At 35.0% G+C, this 21,566-nt stretch overlaps 1 protein-coding gene across 1 annotated transcript in view; it reads right to left on the bottom strand.

Annotated features, from left to right (window-relative positions):
• Positions 1-21,566, bottom strand: part of LOC148945047 (choline/ethanolamine kinase) — a 99,246-nt gene that overhangs the window by 35,642 nt on the left and 42,038 nt on the right. Inside the window, exons 4-5 of the mRNA XM_089099355.1 lie at positions 16,997-17,130; positions 5,193-5,306 (exon numbers count right to left, since the gene is read on the bottom strand). Coding sequence (XP_088955481.1) covers positions 5,193-5,306; positions 16,997-17,130 — 248 coding nt within the window. The remainder of the gene's footprint in view (positions 1-5,192; positions 5,307-16,996; positions 17,131-21,566) is intronic.

The raw sequence follows: 21,566 nt of genomic DNA, 5'->3' as shown, positions 1-21,566 counted from the left end.
TTTCTGCAGGGAGGTATTTTCCACGGGAGGGGGACAGTAAAAACCGGGGGGTAAACGACTAGAACTATACAATACAGGCTCCAAATACCGTTTTACTGTTTTCCTGGGCCGGGGGTGTTCATCCGGAGATATTTGGTATCCAACCATCTAAAGGTCTGATCAGTCAACCAGAAACGCGCTTTGCAAAATACCTGAGGATCCTCCTTGAAGAAAACTTGTCATTCCTGCATCATATCCGAGCAGTTAAGCTGAAGTTATCCCGGCATCTTGGAGTAATACAAAAACTTAAGAACACCTTGCTACAGAAAACGCTAATCCTCCTGTACAACACCTTATAAATGATGGAGATGTGGATATAAATGAGGCTCTTATAAAGCATCATTTATAGTATTGCGCAACAATTTGGCAATTGATTTTTAAATCTCACTTGCGGAATCTGAATTCGACCCGCAAACAATGTCTGATACTAATAGGAAAAAGTGAGGAGTACTTGTTATTGGAGTCAGTGCATCAACTATCTTGCTTGACTTCTGTGTTTAAGTTTTTAGCCGGTGAACTGCCATCTTCATTTAAAACTTAAGTTCGACCTATCTCAGACAAACATAATCAGCATACCCGATCATCTTCGAACCTGCTACCCATCATCCCAACCGTGCGATCAGACTCTTCTCCGAATATGCCATGCGCAAAGGTATGAAATGTAACCCCAGAAGATCTGAGAGGTAGGAACTTCCTTAAGCATTTAACAAAAGAGTAAAAGATCATTTATTAGCATTACAAAAAACTAGTTAATTTTTTCTCTTTTTTATTTTTCATTCATGATGGCATTGTTTCCCCTAAAGCTGGGAGCAGGAAAGTATTTGGTTAATTTTTATGATTGATGAGAGGCAAGATCGCATCTGAGAGTCAGAGTGATGGACCACTGAGTATTTATGTTTAAAATGCAAATATTGTGGTTCTCGTCACCCAGGAATGAATTAAGATATTTTTAATTATGTGAGATTTATTTATTTTTGTTTTGTCAATAGACCCATTGAACATTGTTTTAGTTAATACGTTGACACGAATCTCTCGAGGTCGGTAATACACCCTTCGTTTAAGACACCATCTTAATCGGTACAGTAACGTCTTTTAATTAGGGGAAAACGATAATAAGGATCCTTTATTTTTGGGCAATAACATATACAAAGCAAATAGGGCTAATAACACTAAAGTGAAAGGTTTATTTTTCTTATTCATCTTAGTGTTGAAGCTATTCCTGGTTACAGTTTCGAAATGTCTATTGGCTTAAAAGGGGAGGAGGACGTGGTCCTTCTAGCCGTCTTATGACAAGGCGAAATATGCTCTTCACAATTTTGTCTAAGCCAATTAATTATACCTTTTAAAACAGGGTTTAAGAGGATTCAATACCTTAAACATCAAGTTTGCGAGTCTCAACGTCGGCTGACCGTCTCAAAGATAAAGGGTCCATGAGAAAATTATCCAAGGATACCAGTATCTTTGAAACCTATTGAGAATTCGTGGTTTGACTATGAAATTTGATTGGAAAGACAATAAAATTGTGTCGGCAAAGTTTTCAATCAAAGTGGGTTGCACCACAGGAAAATCGCAGCTGCCAAATTGATCAAATGACATTACTTTTGAGGCGATTTTTGGTATTTTCCTATAAGGTAGGTTAGAACATTTTTAGGGACTGCCCTCTTCTGAATTTTAAAAAGAACATTCTGCTCCGTTTAATCGGAAAATAAATATTATCACTTTATAATCATGTTTGTTTCGCTAAAACTGAATATTTCTGTTTCCGGCATAAAACAAGAGAAGCTACAAGGTTTTTCTAAGATTTCAGGGAAAGTAGGTGTCAGTTTCTAGTTTTCAACTCTATTTTATATTCAACCGTCTATCTATACACTTTATAATCATGTTTGTATCACTAAAACTGAATATTTCTGTTTCCGGCATAAAACAAGAGAAGCTACAAGGTTTTTCTAAGATATCAGGGAAAGTAGGTGTCGGTTTCTTGTTTTTCAACCATTTATTTGGTTCGCTTATTTAAGCTCTACAAGTTATGGCAAGACCACCCGATCAATTCTAAATAATTTGGCCGCACAACTAACTGCTTTGCCAACTGCCATATGCTTTGCGCCAAAGTTCTAAGCAAATTAAAACACCAAATGCCACAAAATGAAACGTCTAATATGCTTACAAAAGTCGTCTAGACATGTGAAAATCCCAAATCCTAAAAAACTTATCTATACAAAAATCTTCCTTTTTTCGATAATGAAACAAGATCGTCAATAAATCAATTCGCAAATTGGGAAGCTTAGAGCATATAGATGAAAGTGCCTAATTGTAAATTATTCTGTCTTAATTGCAGATACAAACTATAATTTAGGGATTAAAAGACTTTAGTAGCGAATGTTCGAATAACATTTACTGTTTAAACAGACTTAAGTCATAAAAGAACTTTAGTAAATTCCTTTTTATTGTTACTTCAGTCATGCAATCTTCCGCTTTTTTATGAATATACAGCTACCATAAATTCTCGTCGTGAAAAGTTTATGCCTCAAATATATTTATCCCGAAAATATCCAAGTATGCTATAATAAAGCTTAAAAGGGACAAACATACTTTTAAAAAGCAGGAAGACTGCGCAGTAAATAAAGTCTCGTCTAGGGACTGTAGAATCGAATTTTTTTTCGAATCGAAAGTGCAAAACAAACATCTGAATTTGACCTAACTATTTGATCTATAATTTCTTGACCTATTCAAGGTATTGAAACAACCTTTTCCCCTATCGCTCATGTGGATACAATAGGAACTACACTTCAAACACACACTCAGCACTCAAAATAAATATAGTCAAAAAATTTGAACAGTTTTGAACTACTGTGGCCTCAGGCGAATTCAGTGCAATGAGCTGTTATTGTATGCAATGAGTATGCTATGTATATGTTACGGCGAAAGACAGAAATCTGGTAAATGTCGACACGAAATTCTCTGCTTGTATTCAAACAGCTCTGTCAGTCTTATGCAAGGTTTGAAGGTAAAAGTTAAAGTCAGGTTAAATAAGGCTGTAAATCTCAGAAATGGGCTAAAAACCTAATTTAACCTGTCACCATCAAACCTTGCATAAAACAGAGAAAGCTGAATGGCAAAGCTGACTAAATACAAGGAGAAAAAAAAAGTAATTTCGGACATTCACCGTTGAATGTCGACATTCTCCAGTTTCGGTCTTTCACAATAGCATATATATAGATATTTATTGCAAAAAAGCCACACGCCCATTGCAAAAAAAAAAATAGAATAATAAATACTATTCACGCTTATATGATTTTTTCAACAGAATATACAAAAAAATCTCACAAATGTTGGACAATATTTCCAGCACTCACTCTCAACCCCTCTCCTTGGTTAAACAAAGGGTTAGTTTTTTCACATACACTGTATGATTAAGGACCATCCATTACCCTCCCTACAAGTGCTAGACACTTACTGCTCCCTGACATAGACCACTTAAATTATTTATTATAGATGAATCTGCGTAAAAAAAAACATCCTCTCCAGATCATATCTAAATTTGCACTTTAGAGCAAAACAAGGTCCAAAAAGGATTGATAACCAGATTTGACACAACCGAAATAGTAAAATTGATTGCCCAGTGGCCAGAAATTTAAAGGGTAGAGGTCAGAAAAATACAAACAATAGCTAGTACACTTGGAAATAAAATGGATCAGGTGAAAGATTTGATAATTGTTCAATGAGGTGGATAGAGGCTTAAATCATACTTGAAGGGTTTGTCATCCAACTCCTTTTCAAATCATAACCCTTGATTCTCTTAGTTTTAACCTGGTGGAACTCACATCTTAAAAAAGTATTTATAGCAATAGCATTTAATTAATATTAAAATTGTACGGTGAATATCAATAATATGATTTTTTTTTACGGAAGGCCTTTCTATTTCATCTTATTAGATTAAAAGTTTGGAACTTTCGCGCTAACCTAAGTACACACCCATAAATCCCCCCCCAAAAAAAATGGGTTGAACAGCTAATAATGCATTAACTGAAATCAATACAAAAGAAGGAAATATGATTCATAATTCATAGAGATCTCTAATCAATTTTTTTTTTACGAATTTCGTATGTTTCAACTGATTTAAAACAAAGGTAAAGGATACGGCACTGGACCCTTAAAGTCCAAACCGGCGGTGCTGATCTCCGTTTCAAGGCCCTTCAGCTAGGAAGTGCAATGGGGGGTTGGGGGCCAGCCATCCTGAGCCTTGTTTTCAGGCCACCCACCTCCAACGCGGAATTCGACACAGGTTTTGCAGATTATTGTTTTGAGTGTCGGATTCAACGCGGTGAACCCCGTGTACAACACGATAAGAACCCTTAATATGAAAACGCTTTAAAGTTTTGCTGGGTTGAACACGGAGAACCTGAAAACGATTTTTGTCGAACCCGCTCACAACACGCTTCAAAGCCGCTGCCTGAAAACACAACTCTGTGCTTTCGCACACACTTCCTGCTTACCTTCCCCAAATTTATCCAGGTACCAATTTAGAGCTGGGTCGTAAGCTTACAGAGTCACGCCACTGACTCACATCCCAAACCAAATAACCGGCCACACTAGGAATCGAACCCCCGCCCATCGGACAAAGGATTCCAAATCCAGCGTGCCAACCACTCAATTGATTAGTCTTGCATAAAAGGCTAAATTTTTTTCTGGATCAAATTCACCATTTATTGAGCCACTAAATACGTATTTTTAAAGCTCAATTTGAACTTAACAGAAGATTTTACACTCCATACAAAACCTCATATTAAAACCAATATATGAAGAATTGACTTCTGGCGTAAGTGGACGGTGTGACTACAAAGAAATAAAGGGTCTACTTGTAAAAAGTCTTGTGATTCAAAACATTTTCTTTCTTTTAAGGGCTTAAAATTTCACGCAATAAACAGCAAAATCAAACAAGCTCTACAGAGTTGAGATTATATCACTTCTCTTTCAAACATACGCTTAAGGAATAATGAGACTGGTTTGCGAAAACAAACAAGTTACATGAAAAATATATATTTTTTTTTATTTGATTTATAATATGAACACCTCGAGACATAGAAAAACACAGAAATTATATGATATAAGCAGTAAGAGGAAAAAACAGAAAAACACAACACATTTCTACTCACTTAAGCCAAGATAACTCCTCTTTCAAATTGAATGATTCAATTTTCTCAGCATAGTAAGTGGAATCTGGGTTCTTGAGTCCTGTCAGCAAAACATCATCTAAATTTGATATCCATCTAATAAAGAAAACAAAATTCACTATCATGTTTTCAGTAAAAAAAAAAAATAAAATAACAAAAAAACATGCCTATACATTGCAAGATAAAATTTATCACATTTAGGGATCTTCCTGATGGGTAGGTGTAGGCCTCCCAATAGGTTTAATCACATAAAATCCTTCTCTTGAGACATTCAAGAGAAAGTATAATGACACATTAAAAGTAATTAACCCGGTAATTACCAGAATAGCGGCATATCATCACTTGTGACGGTGCCGTGAAGCCAGTATATATATATATATATATATATATATATATATATATATATATATATATATATATATATTTATATAATATATATATATATATACCGTATCCATGGAACACACACACGCAGGAATTTTTTCGGGGGCTCAATAAAAAATAAAATTTTGGGAGGGGGGGATAATGAAAAATCAAATTTATTTGATCATTTGAATAAGATCTGCTTAGAAATTCAAGAAAATTTATTACATCCTAGTAATCCCATATCATATATAATTCCACATGATAGAATGATATCCAATGCTAAGCTTTTTTTTTTACTAGATTTTGACATAATTCTCTCTTATCAATTTAATATTTGCTATGCTTTACCCCTGTGTTATACTATTTTTAATTTTGATGTTTGTTTAGAATCCAGTAAACATACGGGAAAGACCGCATCGAAATCTCCAAGATGCTGTATGAAAAACAGGTTTTCGCTCCTTAGTGAGGTATTGCTCACTACGTGACAAAGATTTAAACTTTGGTTTTTTGGGGTTGAAGGGGCAAAAAAAGGTACCTAGGTTAGATTAGGTATTTAATATATGTTATGCTTTACCCCCCCCTCCCCTAATGTGCAAATATATAGCCCAAATTTGTTTCTGAACTATTATATTTTCATCCTTATCGCGTGTTTACTGGATTCAAAACAAGTGCCTTAATTTTATGCTATTTTTCTTTACTCTCTAATTTCAGTCATTTTGACTTTGTTTTTTATACCAACTTGTAAAATTTTGTCACCTATGGTTTTCCCCCAATTAATTTTATTTTCCTTAACAAACAAAAATTGTTCCAGGAGTGCTAGGGCGTTGATGACGGTATAGTTTTAAGTTGTCTACACTTATCCAGCTTTCTAGGGCTATAGCCAGAGAAAAATTGAGATGGCTTGGATGCGTTTTACGGATGGAGGATGACAGTTTACCAAAAATTTTCCTTTCCGGTCACCCATCTAGGGCCAAACGAAAAGAAGGTTGCACCCGAATGGGGCGGGAAGAGCTCGTAAGAAAAATATTTAAAGAGAATTGGTATTTCTTGAGATGGTTTAGAGGAAAGCTTTGAATGTTAGCCTCAAGCGGCTTGGTCCTGCAGTGAGTTTGTAGTAGCAGTAGCAGTAGTAAACTCAGGGTTACCAAATCGTGCTTCTTCGAAATCCACCTATGACCAAACGAAAATCAGGATGTCCCCGAATGGGAGGAAAGGGGAAGAGGTCGTAGGATAGAATTTAAAGGAAAGTAGTAACTTCATTGGAGGGAGTAAAGAGCGAAGATCTTCACAGATTGGGGGAGGAGAAGCTTGCGCAGCTGTGCTAGACTCAGGAAGTTTCGTGATGTGAGGAGTTGTCAGCAGTACTAGTAGTTAAGCATTCACAAATCACATATTACAACAGGAGCAATGCCGAAGTCACACAGAAGTCAGTAGCTCCAGCATGAAGTCGAAATTTTATAATGGTGTCATTTTTTCAAAACTTTCATAAACATCCAAAAGCGTAGAAATGGAATAGTTGTCGTAGTTTTACTATGATTGAAACTGTAATTTTATGCAGGTACAAATAGAAGAAAAAGAAGATAAACAACTGCCAAAATAGAAAAAAGCACAAGTAATTTCGGCAAAAACCAGCATTAAAACTGACAAGTTAGAATTTGAGTCTGTTTAAACAAAAATTTAATTCTCATATTCACTTGAGACCTAAAATCATTTAATAAAAGATGAAATCATATATAGACGCTTTTAAAAATGGAGCTAGAGAACCAGCCGAGGTTTTTGACGAACTGAAATAAAATTTTCATTTGAATTCAATTAAAAGAACTTTATTTAAAAAAATACGAGTCGAGCAGACTCATGGGAAAAACAGAATAGCAAGTCAGAAAATTATTCAGTGAGAGTCTCGAGCTTTCATAAAGCATTTTCATACACAGCAGAAATATATATAACTAAAATCTCGTTATATATATATATAATATATATATATATATATATATATATATATATATATATATATATATATATATATATATATATATATATATATATATATATATATATATATATATATATATATATATATATTTCTGCTCTGATTTTCACAGGTCTTACAAATCTGATACCAATCTCCACCACCAGGTCTATACCGCCAAGCGTCTCTTTTCCACTACACCAGACTCCACCGAGCCAGGTTACTTCACCACCGGGCGTATTTCAAAAGTAGACGGCACTTCACTACACATCAGTTCCACAGTAGACAGAATATATAGTGATCAGTTCCATGGTTTTCTCGAAGTAATTAGTGTATTTTTCAAAAATTTTTGAGCATATCATGCAATTTAAATCATTTTGGGTGTTTTAAATTACGCGTAAATTAAGTCAAATATTATTAGACTGAGTCAAAAATATGATAGGATGTTGAACAATGAACCAATTATTTCCACGATATGAAATGCGCAATTAGAACTCGCTCGACGACCGCAGATTCTATCCCACAATGAAATAATGCGCACAAAAAGTCTCCAAGAATTGTTTACATAAATTATACAAGTTTACAAAGGGATTTTCAATATTTGGAAACACCACAACTAAGCACTTGAAAACAATCGACGACGCAAAAGAAACTGCACTTGTCATTTTCCCTAGGTTCACACAACTTCAGTTTTATTCTGACGCAAAACCGCTCCCACACAGCATGAGCACCTAGAACGGAGCAAACGCAAAAGCAATACATGGAATTGAGTAGAAAAACAATTTTTTTTTTACGAGTGTTTTTTAACGGTGCCATGAAATGAACAGAATTGAAATACATGTATACAAATAGATTGAAATCTGACGGAAAACGCAAAAAGGGCAATTTTACGCGAGAAGGCAGCTACATAAGCCTAGGGTTTGTCGCTCTTCCTTGCTAAATTTGACGCGTGTTTCTGCCTACCAATTCCTACTAACCATTATAAACAATTTTCTGTAGGTGCTCAACAAAATAAGGATCAGTCCCGCCGTCCTAACAATAATAATAATAAATAAATAAGAAAAAAAATGCTACACAATTCTACTGACAATTCTGTTTCAACGAGCTAAAAGACACTTGTTACTGAAAATTATTGGAGAAAAGAATATTAAACAAAATTTAACTTGCAAATTTCTTCGTTTAAAAAACAACTTTGGATGATTTTCAAGCTTTACAGATTTTATTGTTTTTTATACTTCTTTCTAAATTTGAAATACTTTTTTTTAAATCCTCTTTTATATTCAATCCTCCAATTTCATAATTCCCCGTCAAAATAATGTGTTTACACGACTCGTCAGTCAAACAACTCAGTTCCGAGAGCTGACAAAAAAAAAGAGAAAAAATTGTAAACAATTCTCGGGGAACATACCCATGATTTGTCACAAAATTAAAACAAATAGGGCCTGTAAATGTAAAACAGGGCTTAAAATAGCATTTAAAATGTTCAAACAAATATAAAACTAATGTAGAAAATATAAAACTCAAGTCGCCCACGATTATTTCTTAATGTTTAGATTTTGGCAAGCATCTGGTACTAGTATGGTATTTCTCTGCAAGTTATTTGTATTGTTTGCTGCAGTTCAATGATTTTAATTTTCAAACGTAAGACAATAGATAATAATGTTATTATTTGATTACTGAAATTCAATTTTATCCTTCTACCTTATTGTATTTTTGAAAATGACTTTTGATTTATTTACCTATTTTCTAGATTGAGAAATACGTTGAAAAATGGGTGAAAATCGTCGAGGAAAGAAATAATCCCAAATTTTCAAAGTACCAAGGACATTAAAAATGAAAGCTGATTGTTTGATTCCGGCCAGGTGGAAAAGTACACAGCCATTTATATCTAAAAAAACAACGGAGAAAAATCTCAATGAAAAAAACAAAAAAACAAAACAAACGAGACTGTGGCAAGTGGAAAGAAAAGACGAAAAATGTAAAACAACGCGGATATTTCGCCTATATCAAAACAAGGCGTCTTCAGTACAAGAGAAACTCAAGAAGAACAAGATAAAAAACCAAACTAAAACCAAAAAAAAAATAAAACCACCACCAAATTAATAAACAATTGGCGCAAACTAATCCACGTAGGGAAAAGCAGCTATTAGAGTTACTTCAGTGAGAACACCAAAGCAACTGAAATGAAATTACGTTAATTATTCTGTTGTGAAATAATCCCCTTGCTGGTTATTACTGAAGCAAACTGTTTTAGTTTTGCAAGTAAAATAGTCTCTTGGTGATTATTTAAGATCTTCATTTCCTTATCGACTTTTGATTCACCTTTCAAAAGATTATCCTAAATTGAGTCAATATTTAAATTTCCTGTGTCCCTATTTATTGAAAGGCTAGCAACCATATTTTTTTTAATTTCTATGACTTCTCTTGTCCATTGGGCAGAACTCCTATCATTGGAAATGGCTAAGGCGTCATCAAATTTTACAAAATGATCAGATTGAAACCAAATATGATCTGCTAAGGCAAAAACAAATGTTTTCAGAGGCTTGGTTAATTTTAGGGTTCTTTTTTCTATTGAATTGCTGGCTGGCTGGCCAGTTCGGCTTAAGATCTTTCATTCATTTATATCTGTATACACTAAAAAAATGGAAAAATCAATTTTGCGCACTCTCAGAGATCATTATACCTGGTGACACGTGCCAAGCGTAGTGGAACTGGGCTAAGGGTTTTGGGGAGTGTGCCAGGCGTTTTGGGGACAGCACCAAGTGTGGCAGAACTTTACAGCACAAGTGTCGTTCCGAGATATAGACCAGGTGCCAGAAACAGGGCAATCCTCGTGAAAAAGGCCCCCACATGCAGTTACGGAGGTCCAGGGTAGAAGATCTAACTTTCCTTTGAAGGTGTAGTTGCCTTTAGCAATCAACATATTGTCAATATTAAAATTTTTACTGATGAAAAGCGTCATCAAACTTAAATAATTAATTTTGCTTATTTATTTTCACAGTTTAACGTGGCAACACTGACGTGAATGTGGAACTTCTTAGAAAATTTATAATTTTAAAACAACTGAAAGAAAAAGATTTAAAAAATCTTGGTTTTCAGCTGACAGAAACGCGTTTGTTAATAAAATTGTTGGAAGAAAAATTCGTTTAAGGAGGGCAAAACACCATTCGCTGGCATCAGTGGTGCTGGTACCGTACATAACATGTGCATAAACAAGTGACAAGAACAAGCTTACCATTTTTAGGGTTACGATCCCCAATTAAAAATCGTCTCATTATATCTGAATCATTTTACATGTAACTGGGCTTGTAAATTAATTTTTCACATATTGGATATAAGCCAATCCCATTTCTATCTTCATGTTCACTTTAGAGTATGTTCCCGCTTCGACAAAAAAGTTAATAATATATAATTAAAACTGAAATTTTTTTTTGTTCACTCATATTTTACCCATTCCTTATTAAAATTACACATATTAATAATCATTATAATGCGTATCAAGGCACACAAGGCAATGTACTCCTAGTTTGTCGTTCGCCTAAAGACTGCAAGGGGTTATCCACACTCGGCCGTCTGGCGTACATCTGTTTTGACAAACGGAGATATATCTCGATTGGTTCTATCTTCATCTTATGTGGTTCTCAAGATACCTGGAAGTCTCCGTTTTTTTAAGAAAATGTTTAATAACCTGCCTCTCCCTGGCAGAAATTACTTGAAAATTCAGCTTTATACAATAAATTTATTTTTGTCACATATTTGATGTCTAAAAATCTTTCTTTGCGCTAACAGCGTATTGTTCATAACGAAGAGCCACACACTTTCAAAAATGGTGAACACCATATGGCACGCACCAAGCATGATGGAGAGCCACATATGGAACAAAGAACCGCAGCGTGATTTTAAAAGCTTGTTTGCTATATTTATCGGTTCTATTTTTTCTTTACTTGACATAAAGAGCAAATTTGGTTCTACTAAAGCTTATGATACGACTTTTGGAAATAAGTAGTATCTTACGCGTGGCGGTAAAAGCAGTGCTCCGAAAAGTCCAATAGATCGCAGAGAGGAGGGAACACGAACTACCCACAAAAAGGATTACCAACATAGTTCTATTTTGTTAGCTAAAAATCCGCCCAACATAACCTGAAAGTTTTAATAATAATACTCTACACAGTTCCTGAGATATTGCTGATGCACCCTTTTGACAAAATACATGCAAATATTATATTTTGATTTAGTTCAAGATACCCCAAAACATTCACTGAATGTTTCATCTTGATAATCTTAGCCTCAGTAGTAGTCAGTGGGTAATGCCCCGACTCATAGCAGTAAAACGAAATACCTTTTTTCCTACTCTCTTGTATAACATACCTGCAGCAAAAAAATCCCCATTTGAATCAACGCAGCTGATGTGTTTCTCTTTCTAACTCATTATCTAAAATATACACTAATAAAAACTTATTTGTACAAGTATTAGATTAGTGATAGAACTTGCCAAACTGACGAATAATACAGTCGATTTAAAAGCAATTGAAAAGCAATATATTGCATAAGTCTTAAAGAAGACCTTTGACCGAATACCGCACGACATTTTGTGCCAATCGCTCAGAAAAAAAGTCACAAGTGTCAGAGTCTTTTTTGGCATGTAACACCGGATCCTACTTTGATAAAACTATTTTTTTGTAGACATCTGCACTTATATATGTGTACATGTATATGCACATATATAAGTGCACTTATCAAACTTCGTTTAGGTTTATGTTCCATCGCCAAGTTTCGAATGTCTTTTCTGCAGTCCTGCGGAATTAATTTTTCAACGCAAGGCCGTATTCTGGGGAGGGGTTAGTGGGTTTAACCCCCCCCCCCCGAAAACCTTGTCCGACTCTTAAAAACGTAATAAAAAGCATAAAGCATTTTTTTATTGTTTTTTTGTAACCCCCCCCCCCCCCCCGAACAAAATCATGGATACTCACCTGTTTCAACGTAAGACGACAATATAGGTAGCATTTAGCCTTATCAATCTCAAATTTGCATTTACATTTTTTTTTTTTTTTTTTTTTTTTAGATTGGAAAATAAGTTAAGAACATTCCATTTTAAAGCAAATTTAGATCATTTTCTAAAACAAATTCTAAGTAATATCATAATTGCCGCTTGGAGAACGGATACAGCTGAAACTAATGAATCCAATGATAAAGTATCTTGTCTTTTCGGTTCAAGTTACAGCTGTAGGCTGGTGACGAAGTTACACGCTTCACAGGGGCCTTATAAGCCCTGAATTTTTAATACGTTTTGCACTTGGAGAGCTTTTGGACACTAAACCACGGAAATTGACTGAGTTCTAAAACAAATTTTTGATGCGGTAAAAAAAATTATACCCCCCCCCCTCGAAAAAAAATCCTGCATACGACCCTGAGTTCTGACAAGATTCAAAGGTCAGAACTTCGCTATTTCGTCAGCAAAGCAATTGTCAGATTATCTGGCAAAATTTTCAGAAGAGTTCTTTTCAGGAGTCACATTAAATACTCTAGTCCTTTTATATACCCTACTTAGGGATTATAGTCTACTTAGGGACAGGAGTTATGAAAAAGTCAAATAGAGCTCGAAGGTCAAGCGGCCAGAATAGCAGTGACTAAGGAGAATAAAATGCTTGAAGTTGACTATACTTCAACTAACATCCACGTGCTCTTGATCGTAACATTTTATCAGACAATATATATTTAGAAAAAATATATTTAATACTTATACAGAAAAAAATTAAGGGTAAATAAGGTTCGAAGCTATGAAGAGAGTTGACAAACTTCGTCCTTTGGGTGTTCATTTTTCGCAGACCTCTTTTGAGGCGCACAATTCGATTGGGTCTGATCTTCCTCAACAAGAAAGCTGGGGTGATTCTTTCTTCCAAGAGCCTGCTGCCATTCAGTTTGATTATCCTTCTGTATAGTAATGCACTAAGCTTATTGCACTGATTAGTTACCTTTAAGACATCAAGAGATTGCATGTGGCGCGAATGACTGTTCTCAATAATTACGTCAACCATCTCGATCCGAGGGACTATCTTACTTCTTCCATTACTTTTGAAGCCAATACGACGAGCCCGCAGAAAACGGTGCAATCGAATTTAAAATAAGAGGAAACACCCCGCACTGAATACTTGACCAACAGCTTTTTAAGACGATGCATCTCAATTTAGACTGGTTTCCAGGAGAGGTTATCCCTGAAAGCCGGGCTTTGATTCTTTTATAGGGAAGTTCAGCAGACACAATCTTAGCGGGGGGGAGGGAGCTTATTACTCTTACTTCTTACTGGGAGTACTACAAAATCCCGTGAGCAAGTTAAAATAAACTTCTCACAATGACAAGTGTTTCTTTCTCCTTATCAGGTTCGTTTACTATAAAATTTCGTGAATAACTTGAAGTAAGCTTCTCAAAATGATTATTTTTTTTCTCCTTCTCAGCTTCTCACTGCAATTGATACAAAACTTCATGAATAACTTCAAGCAAGCTACTTACGATATATCTTATTCTTCTTCTCAGCTTTTCACAATCTTTAATACAAAATTTCAAGAGCAAATTCAAGTATGATTTTTCACAATGATGAATCTTGCTTTCTCCTATCCAACTTCCCATTCGTTTACTATAAAATTTCCCGAGCGACTTCAAGTAAGCTTCACACAATGTATCCTTTTTCCTCCTTCTCAGCTTTTCACTATGTTTAGTACAAAATTTAATGAGCAACTCCAAGTGAGTTTCCTCACAATGTTAAACATGTCTTTCTTCTTCTCATCTTCTCACTTATTACTACAAAATTCCATGAGGAACTTCAAGTAAGCTTCATATGATGCATGCTTGTTTCTCCTTTTTAGTTTCTCACAACGTTTAGTACACAATCTAATGAGCAACTTCAAGAAACGTTTCTCCAAATGATAGTCATACTTTCTCTCTCTCTGCTTCTCATTTCCTTTGTTACAAAATTTCCTAAGCAATTTCAAGTAAGCTTCTCACAGTGCATCATTCTTTCTCCTTCTCAGCTTCTCACAACGTTCAATACACAATCTAATAAGCAACTTCATAAAAGGTTTCTCGAAATGATAAATCATGCTTTCTCTCTCTCTGCTTCTCATTTCCTTTGTTACAAAATTTCCTAAGCAATTTCAAGTAAGATTCTCACAGTGTATCATTCTTTCTCCTTCTCAGCTTCTCACAACGTTCAATACACACTCTAATAAGCAACTTCATAAAAGGGTTCTCGAAATGATAAATCATGCTTTCTCTCTCTCCGCTTCTCATTTTCTTTGTTACAAAATTTCCTAAGCAATTTCAAGTAAGCTTCTCACAGTGTATCATTCTTTCTCCTTCTCAGCTTCTCACAACGTTCAATACACAATCTAATAAGCAACTTCATAAAAGGTTTCTCGAAATGATATATCATGCTTTCTCTCTCTCCGCTTCTCATTTCCTTTGTTACAAAATTTCCTAAGCAATTTCAAGTAAGATTCTCACAGTGAATCATTCTTTCTCCTTCTCAGCTTCTCACAACGTTCAATACACAATCTAATAAGCAACTTCATAAAAGGTTTCTCGAAATGATAAATCATGCTTTCTCTCTCTCCGCTTCTCATTTTCTTTGTTACAAAATTTCCTAAGCAATTTCAAGTAAGCTTCTCACAGTGTATCATTCTTTCTCCTTCTCAGCTTCTCACAACGTTCAATACACAATCTAATAAGCAACTTCATAAAAGGTTTCTCGAAATGATAAATCATGCTTTCTCTCTCTCCGCTTCTCATTTTCTTTGTTACAAAATTTCCTAAGCAATTTCAAGTAAGCTTCTCACAGTGTATCATTCTTTCTCCTTCTCAGCTTCTCACAACGTTCAATACACAATCTAATAAGCAACTTCATAAAAGGTTTCTCGAAATGATAAATCATGCTTTCTCTCTCTCCGCTTCTCATTTCCTTTGTTACAAAATTTCCTAAGCAATTTCAAGTAAGATTCTCACAGTGTATCATTCTTTCTCCTTCTCAGCTTCTCACAACGTTCAATACACAATCTAATAAGCAACTTCATAAAAGGTTTCTCGAAATGATAAATCATGCTTTCTCTCTCTCCGCTTCTCATTTCCTTTGTTACAAAATTTCCTAAGCAATTTCAAGTAAGCTTCTCACAGTGTATCATTCTTTCTCCTTCTCAGCTTCTCACAACGTTCAATACACAATCTAATAAGCAACTTCATAAAAGGTTTCTCGAAATGATAAATCATGCTTTCTCTCTCTCCGCTTCTCATTTCCTTTGTTACAAAATTTCCTAAGCAATTTCAAGTAAGCTTCTCACAGTGTATCATTCTTTCTCCTTCTTAGCTTCTCACAGCGTTTAGTACCCAATCTAATGAGCAACTTCAAGAAAGGCTTCTTACAATGATAAAGCACGCTTTCTCCCTCTCAGCTTCTTACAATGATACATTTTTCTGTCTCCTTCTCATTTCAAAATCTTGGATTAAAATCTTAAAGCCACATTACTCAGCTATATAGTCTTATTTTTCAAAGAATTCCTCGTATTTGAATCTTCAGGCTTCTGCATAAGGGCTTCAATTAAGGAAAATATTTCAGATTGGGCTAATCGTTTTATCTTCTTTTTTATAGTTTATAATTTGTATTATTAGTAAAATTAAGTGAAAATTGAGAGTAAGAAAAAAAACTCATTTGTTTTCCAAATGGACTGAATAAGAAATAATAAAAAAATAAGTGTTATTACGGCAAAGCCTATAAACCTTATTTTTAATCAATCTTGTGTCATAGAAATATATCAAAGCGTACTTTTTTTTATTGCCGATCTTTTATAAAAGCTTTAAGCATCAAAGATTTAGCAACCAATTTTTATGTAAAAAGTTCAAATTTTGAACTATTTCTGTGAGTGAGAAATGGGAATAGAGCACTGTGGAAAAAGTTGACACAAGTACATTCAGTGTATTAGATACAGACAAAACAGACTGCACAAATCGATAAAGCGGACTAAGAATAACAACGGAGGACATGAATTTTTTATTCCCCTAAAAGCATAATTTACCACCTTTTGCATTACCATGGTCATATCCATGTAAGCCAAAAAAAAAAAAAAAAAAAAAGCAATCGGGAAAAACTCATTTGAAACTCATAACCTGAAAGGAAATAAGACAGTATTAATAAAAATAAATAAAACTCTAATTCAACTCCAAGGTCGTTGATCCCGATTTGGCAGAAACACTACGAACCTCTTCAAGACGGGCAAGCTAATTGTGTGTTATTTTTTTTTTTTTTTTTTTTTTTGTCTTTTTGATTGGATTAAATGTACTGTAATTTTTTTAATACTTACTTTTTAAATCCCTCTTTGCGTCCAGAAAGGTTGAGGGGGAGAGACAAGGCCAAAAAGGTGGATAAAATCAGGATAAGCGGAGCGAATGAATAAAAAAAGTTGCTTACTTATTAAGGGTGTCCCAAAGCCATGTAGGCTCTTTTATCAGAGGTACGTTGAGGGAGTGAATGGTAGCCAATTTTTCAGCAATCATTCCACTTAGCTGTGGATCAGACAGCTCACATGTTTTCAACGGTCTTGCCTAAAAAAAAAAGAAAGTAAAAAAAGCACAAACATAAAAACTAGAGGGGCGTAAAATTAGATATCAAAATTGCTAAATATATAAGGAAATCCAGCATATATTAAGAGCTTATATTTAGGTTGGTTAATGACTTTTTCACTCAATAAGCATTTTATCCAACCCCATTATGGTAATTTTTTTCTCAATGAACAAAAAGAAATATTTATTTATTTTTGTGTTTGTGTATGTCAGTTCAAGTCCCGATTTGGCGTCAAAATGGTTATGTGTTAAGGAGGCACGAGTTTTTACATATTTTTCATTTATTAATTTCTGCAAATGTGAATGTATTGTCCCCTAGTCTACAGAAAAAACACCAAAGGGTCAATAACTTCCTTCCGGACAGCATCACATGGTAATTTGGGGATGTTTAGCTTTTATAGAGAGGAAAGGCTATTAGTTCATGGTTGTACCATGCTCCTCAGGTATATTCTTATTTAGTACAGTTGGTGTGGGTAGTGATGAAACCTTCTCTTGGAACCCCTGGGCAGTATCCTCCTAAAATTGTCCTCTTCCTTAACTGTAAAGACCTAAAGCCTACTGCGTCATTGGCGCTTCACTGAAAACGAATTATATTACAAATATTTTCTTTTCCAGTTCTTACAGCATTGAAAATAAAAAAAAATTTGAAATAAGGTATTATTAAAAACTTGAAATTTTTTGCAATAAAAAACGAACAAGAATTAATTAAAAAAAAAATTCCTAAAAATAAGTTTTTCAAATAAAAGTAAGGGCCATTTTAAACTTAAGATCAGTAAATACTAATCTCTGTTAAAATTCAAACTCAAAACGACTAGAAATTACTATTAAAGAATAAATGAAACCCAAAAACGAACAAAAATCAAATAAACAATAACAGTAAAAAAACATACAACAAGTAATAATATAAATGAATAAATAAATCTTAAAGCGAGCAATGCTTAAATTGAATATGTAAATCAAGCTTAAAACGAAAAAAAATATTTTGTTATTGAAGTATAAATGAATCTCAAAACGAACATAAATTAAATAAAGAATCAATACAAACGAACATACAGTAGATACTAAAGTTAATGAATAAATAAATCTGAAAACGAGTGAAACTTGAATTGAATATGCAAATCAAGCTTGAAACGAACAAAAATCAATACAAACAAGAGTTTGGGTATCGCATCCTTCTCTCACTGTAAAAGTATAAAACCTTCTGCGTCATGGCGGTTTACTGAAAACTATATGTGTCTTGAACAGTCTTGGAAAGTATAAACAAAATAAAATTGAATATTTGATACATAATGATATTAACTGTGTAAAGATCCATCAGTTCAAGATTTTATTACACTGTAATTTTATTTATGCCCTGGTGGCATATATGGTTTTTTATGGAAGGGATGCTCGTATAAACTTCAGAGAGGGCTCATTTGAATGGAAATTGAAAGTTCTAGTTCAATTTTTAAGTCGAAAGAGATCAGAGAGCAACTAGCCCCACCACATGCCCTTTTTTCCGCAAACCCATCCGACACAAATTTTGAGATAGTCATATTTTTTTTTAAAAATACTTCAAAGATCAGATAACAAAAACTCCGGTGTCGACGCAGCCCCCAAGGGCCCTGGGGCAGGATTTGTAGGTTATGCCCTGGGGCGTATATGGTTCTTATGAAAGGGATGCTCGTATAAACTTCAGAGAAGGCTTATTTGATTGGAAAATGAGTGTCCGATTTCACTTTTTAAGAGTCAAAAGAGATCCGAGAGCTAACCTGCGCCAGGGCATAACCTGCAGCGCCTGCCCCCGGGCCCTGGGAGGTTGTATCGAAACCGGAATTTTTGTTATCTGACCATAGAACTATTTTTTTAACAAAATAGCTATATCATAATTTTTATCGGATGCATTTGGGGGAAAGAGATGTGGGGAGGGGGATAGTTGCCCTCTGATCTCTTTTAACTCTTAAAAAGTGAAAGAGAACTTTCAATTTCCAATCAAAAGAGCCAAACTTCGAAGTTTATACGAGCATCTCTTCCATAAGAGCCATATATGCCCAAGAGCATTACTTACAACGCCTTCCCCTGGGCCCTAGGGGGTTGCGTCGACACAGGAGTTTTTCCTATTTGACCTTTGAACTATTTTTAACGAAAGGGCTATCTCAAATTTTTATCGGATGGGCTTGGGAAAAAAGGGTGTGAGGGGAGGCTAGTTGCTCTCGGATATCTTTTGACTCTTAAAAACTGAACTACAGTTTTCAATTTCCAATCAAATTAGTCCTCTCTGAAGTTTATACGAGCATCCCTTACATAAAAACCATATACACCCCCAGGATAACACTTAGAACGCCTACCTCCCGGGCCCTGGGGGTAGTGTCAACGCCGGAATTTTTGTTATCCAACTTTTGAACGATTTTTAAAAAAGGTGGTTATCTCAAAATTTGTAGCGGATGGGTTTGGGGGGGGGGGGGCTAGTTGCCTTTCAATCTCTTGATGCTTAAAAAGTAAACTGGAACTTTCAATTTCCAATCAAATGAGCCCTCTATGAAGTTTATACGAGCATCCCATTCATAAGAACCATGCATGCCTTCAGGGAAAAACTTAGAACGCCTTCCCCTGGGCCGAGAGGGGTTGTATTGACACCGAAGTTTTTCTTATCCGATATTTGAAATATTTTAACAAAATGTCTATCTCGACATTTTCATCAGATGGGTTTGGAAAAAGAAGGCGTGGAAGGGGGAAGGGTAGTTGACCTCGGATCTCTTTTGACTCTGAAAAGTGAGCTCAAACTTTCATTTTTCAATCAAATGAGCCCTCTCTGAAGTTTATACGAGCATCCCTTTCATGAGAACCATATATGCCCCAGGGCATAACTTGCAACGCCTGTGTGCTATCTCAAAATTTTTATGGGATACATTTGGGGAAGAAGGGGCTTGGGGGGGGGGCTAGTTACCCTCCAATCTCTTTTGACTCTCAAAAACTGAACTAGAAGTTTCAATTTACAATCAAATGAGCCCTCTCTGAAGTTTTTACGAGCATCCCTTCCATAAGAACCATACATTCCCCCAGGACATTACTTACAAGGCATGCCCTCGGACCCTGGGGGGCTGTGTCGACCCCGGAGTTTTCGTTATATGGTCTTTGAACTATTTTTAAGAAAATAGCTTTGTCAAAGCCTTTCTCGGATGGGTTTGAGGAAAAAAGGGCGTGGAGGGGGGCTTAGGTGCCGTCTGATCCCTTTTGACTCTTAAAAATTGAAATAGAACTTTCAATTTCCAATAAAAGGAGCCCTCTTTGAAGTTTCTACGAGCATCCCTTCCATAAGAACCATAGGCTATATGCCCCCAGGGAAAAACTTACAACGTTTACCCCCGGGCCCCGGGGGGTTGTGCCGACAACGGAGTTTTTGTTATATGATCTTAGAACTATTTTTTAACAAAATGGCTATCTCAAAATTTTTTATCAGATGCATTTGGAAAAAAGGGCGGGGGGGGGGGGGCTGGTTACCCTCCGATATCTTTTGACTCTTAAAAAGTAGAACTAGAACTTTCAATTTCCAATCAAATGAACCCTCCCTGTAGTGTATAGTAGTATTCAGAATGCACTACTGAAGGTGATTGCGTAATATGCCTTACCAGGGTCACAGTAAGGCATCTAGTACCACTGCCAGTGATTGCGTAATATGCCTTACCATGGGCCAGGCATCTATTATAATCTATTCTGGTTCAAGTTTTTTTTTCTGACACAATTAACTGAATTTCTATTTCATTGTATACAAGTTGTTTTTTTTTTAGGTTATATCCGTTTCGGAAAAACAGGCTTATCTTTTTAGATGCCAATTATTTTTTGTATATATTCAAGTTTCAAATTAGATTACTCGACAGTTTTGGGTAACTTATTTAACATAACACAATTGACATTTTTTTGTAAGCATTTACATATAAAATGGATAATTCAAAGCAATTTCTGGTGAGTAAAAATTTTCTCATTATTATAATAAAAAGAAATTGTCTTGTCATTAAGTTAACGAAGAAATTCTTTCCTTACACTAGAACTAAGCCTACTTATATACTTAGAAGCCTATTGTTTTTAGGAGCTGAAACCACTAAATAATTCTCTTATAGGTTGAAGCTTACGGTGGTTTTTTTTAGGGATGTTTTTGAAAAAAATTACAGGCCAGTCTGCATTTAAGGTGTGATTTTTATAATTATCATTTAACATTTTTATGGATGTTTTTGAAAAAATTGCTTATCTCTATTGAAAAAAAAAATTTTTTACACTACTTTAAATGCATAAAATAAAATTATTAATTTTCAAAACCAGAAATGCATTTTTTTTTTCAAGGAAGTGAACATATGCAATACCCCCCCTTCTGAAAAGAGGGCAAGATATAGCGAAGGTATATTAATGCAAGCTGCAAGACCTTCAGTTATCAAATTCGCTGC

Source organism: Artemia sp. Qi Xiang Cuo, chromosome 13 (assembly GCF_049724085.1).
Source record: "Artemia sp. Qi Xiang Cuo chromosome 13, ASM4972408v1, whole genome shotgun sequence".
Classification (NCBI taxonomy): domain Eukaryota; kingdom Metazoa; phylum Arthropoda; class Branchiopoda; order Anostraca; family Artemiidae; genus Artemia; species Artemia sp. Qi Xiang Cuo.
This window is presented reverse-complemented; position numbering and strand designations above follow the sequence as displayed.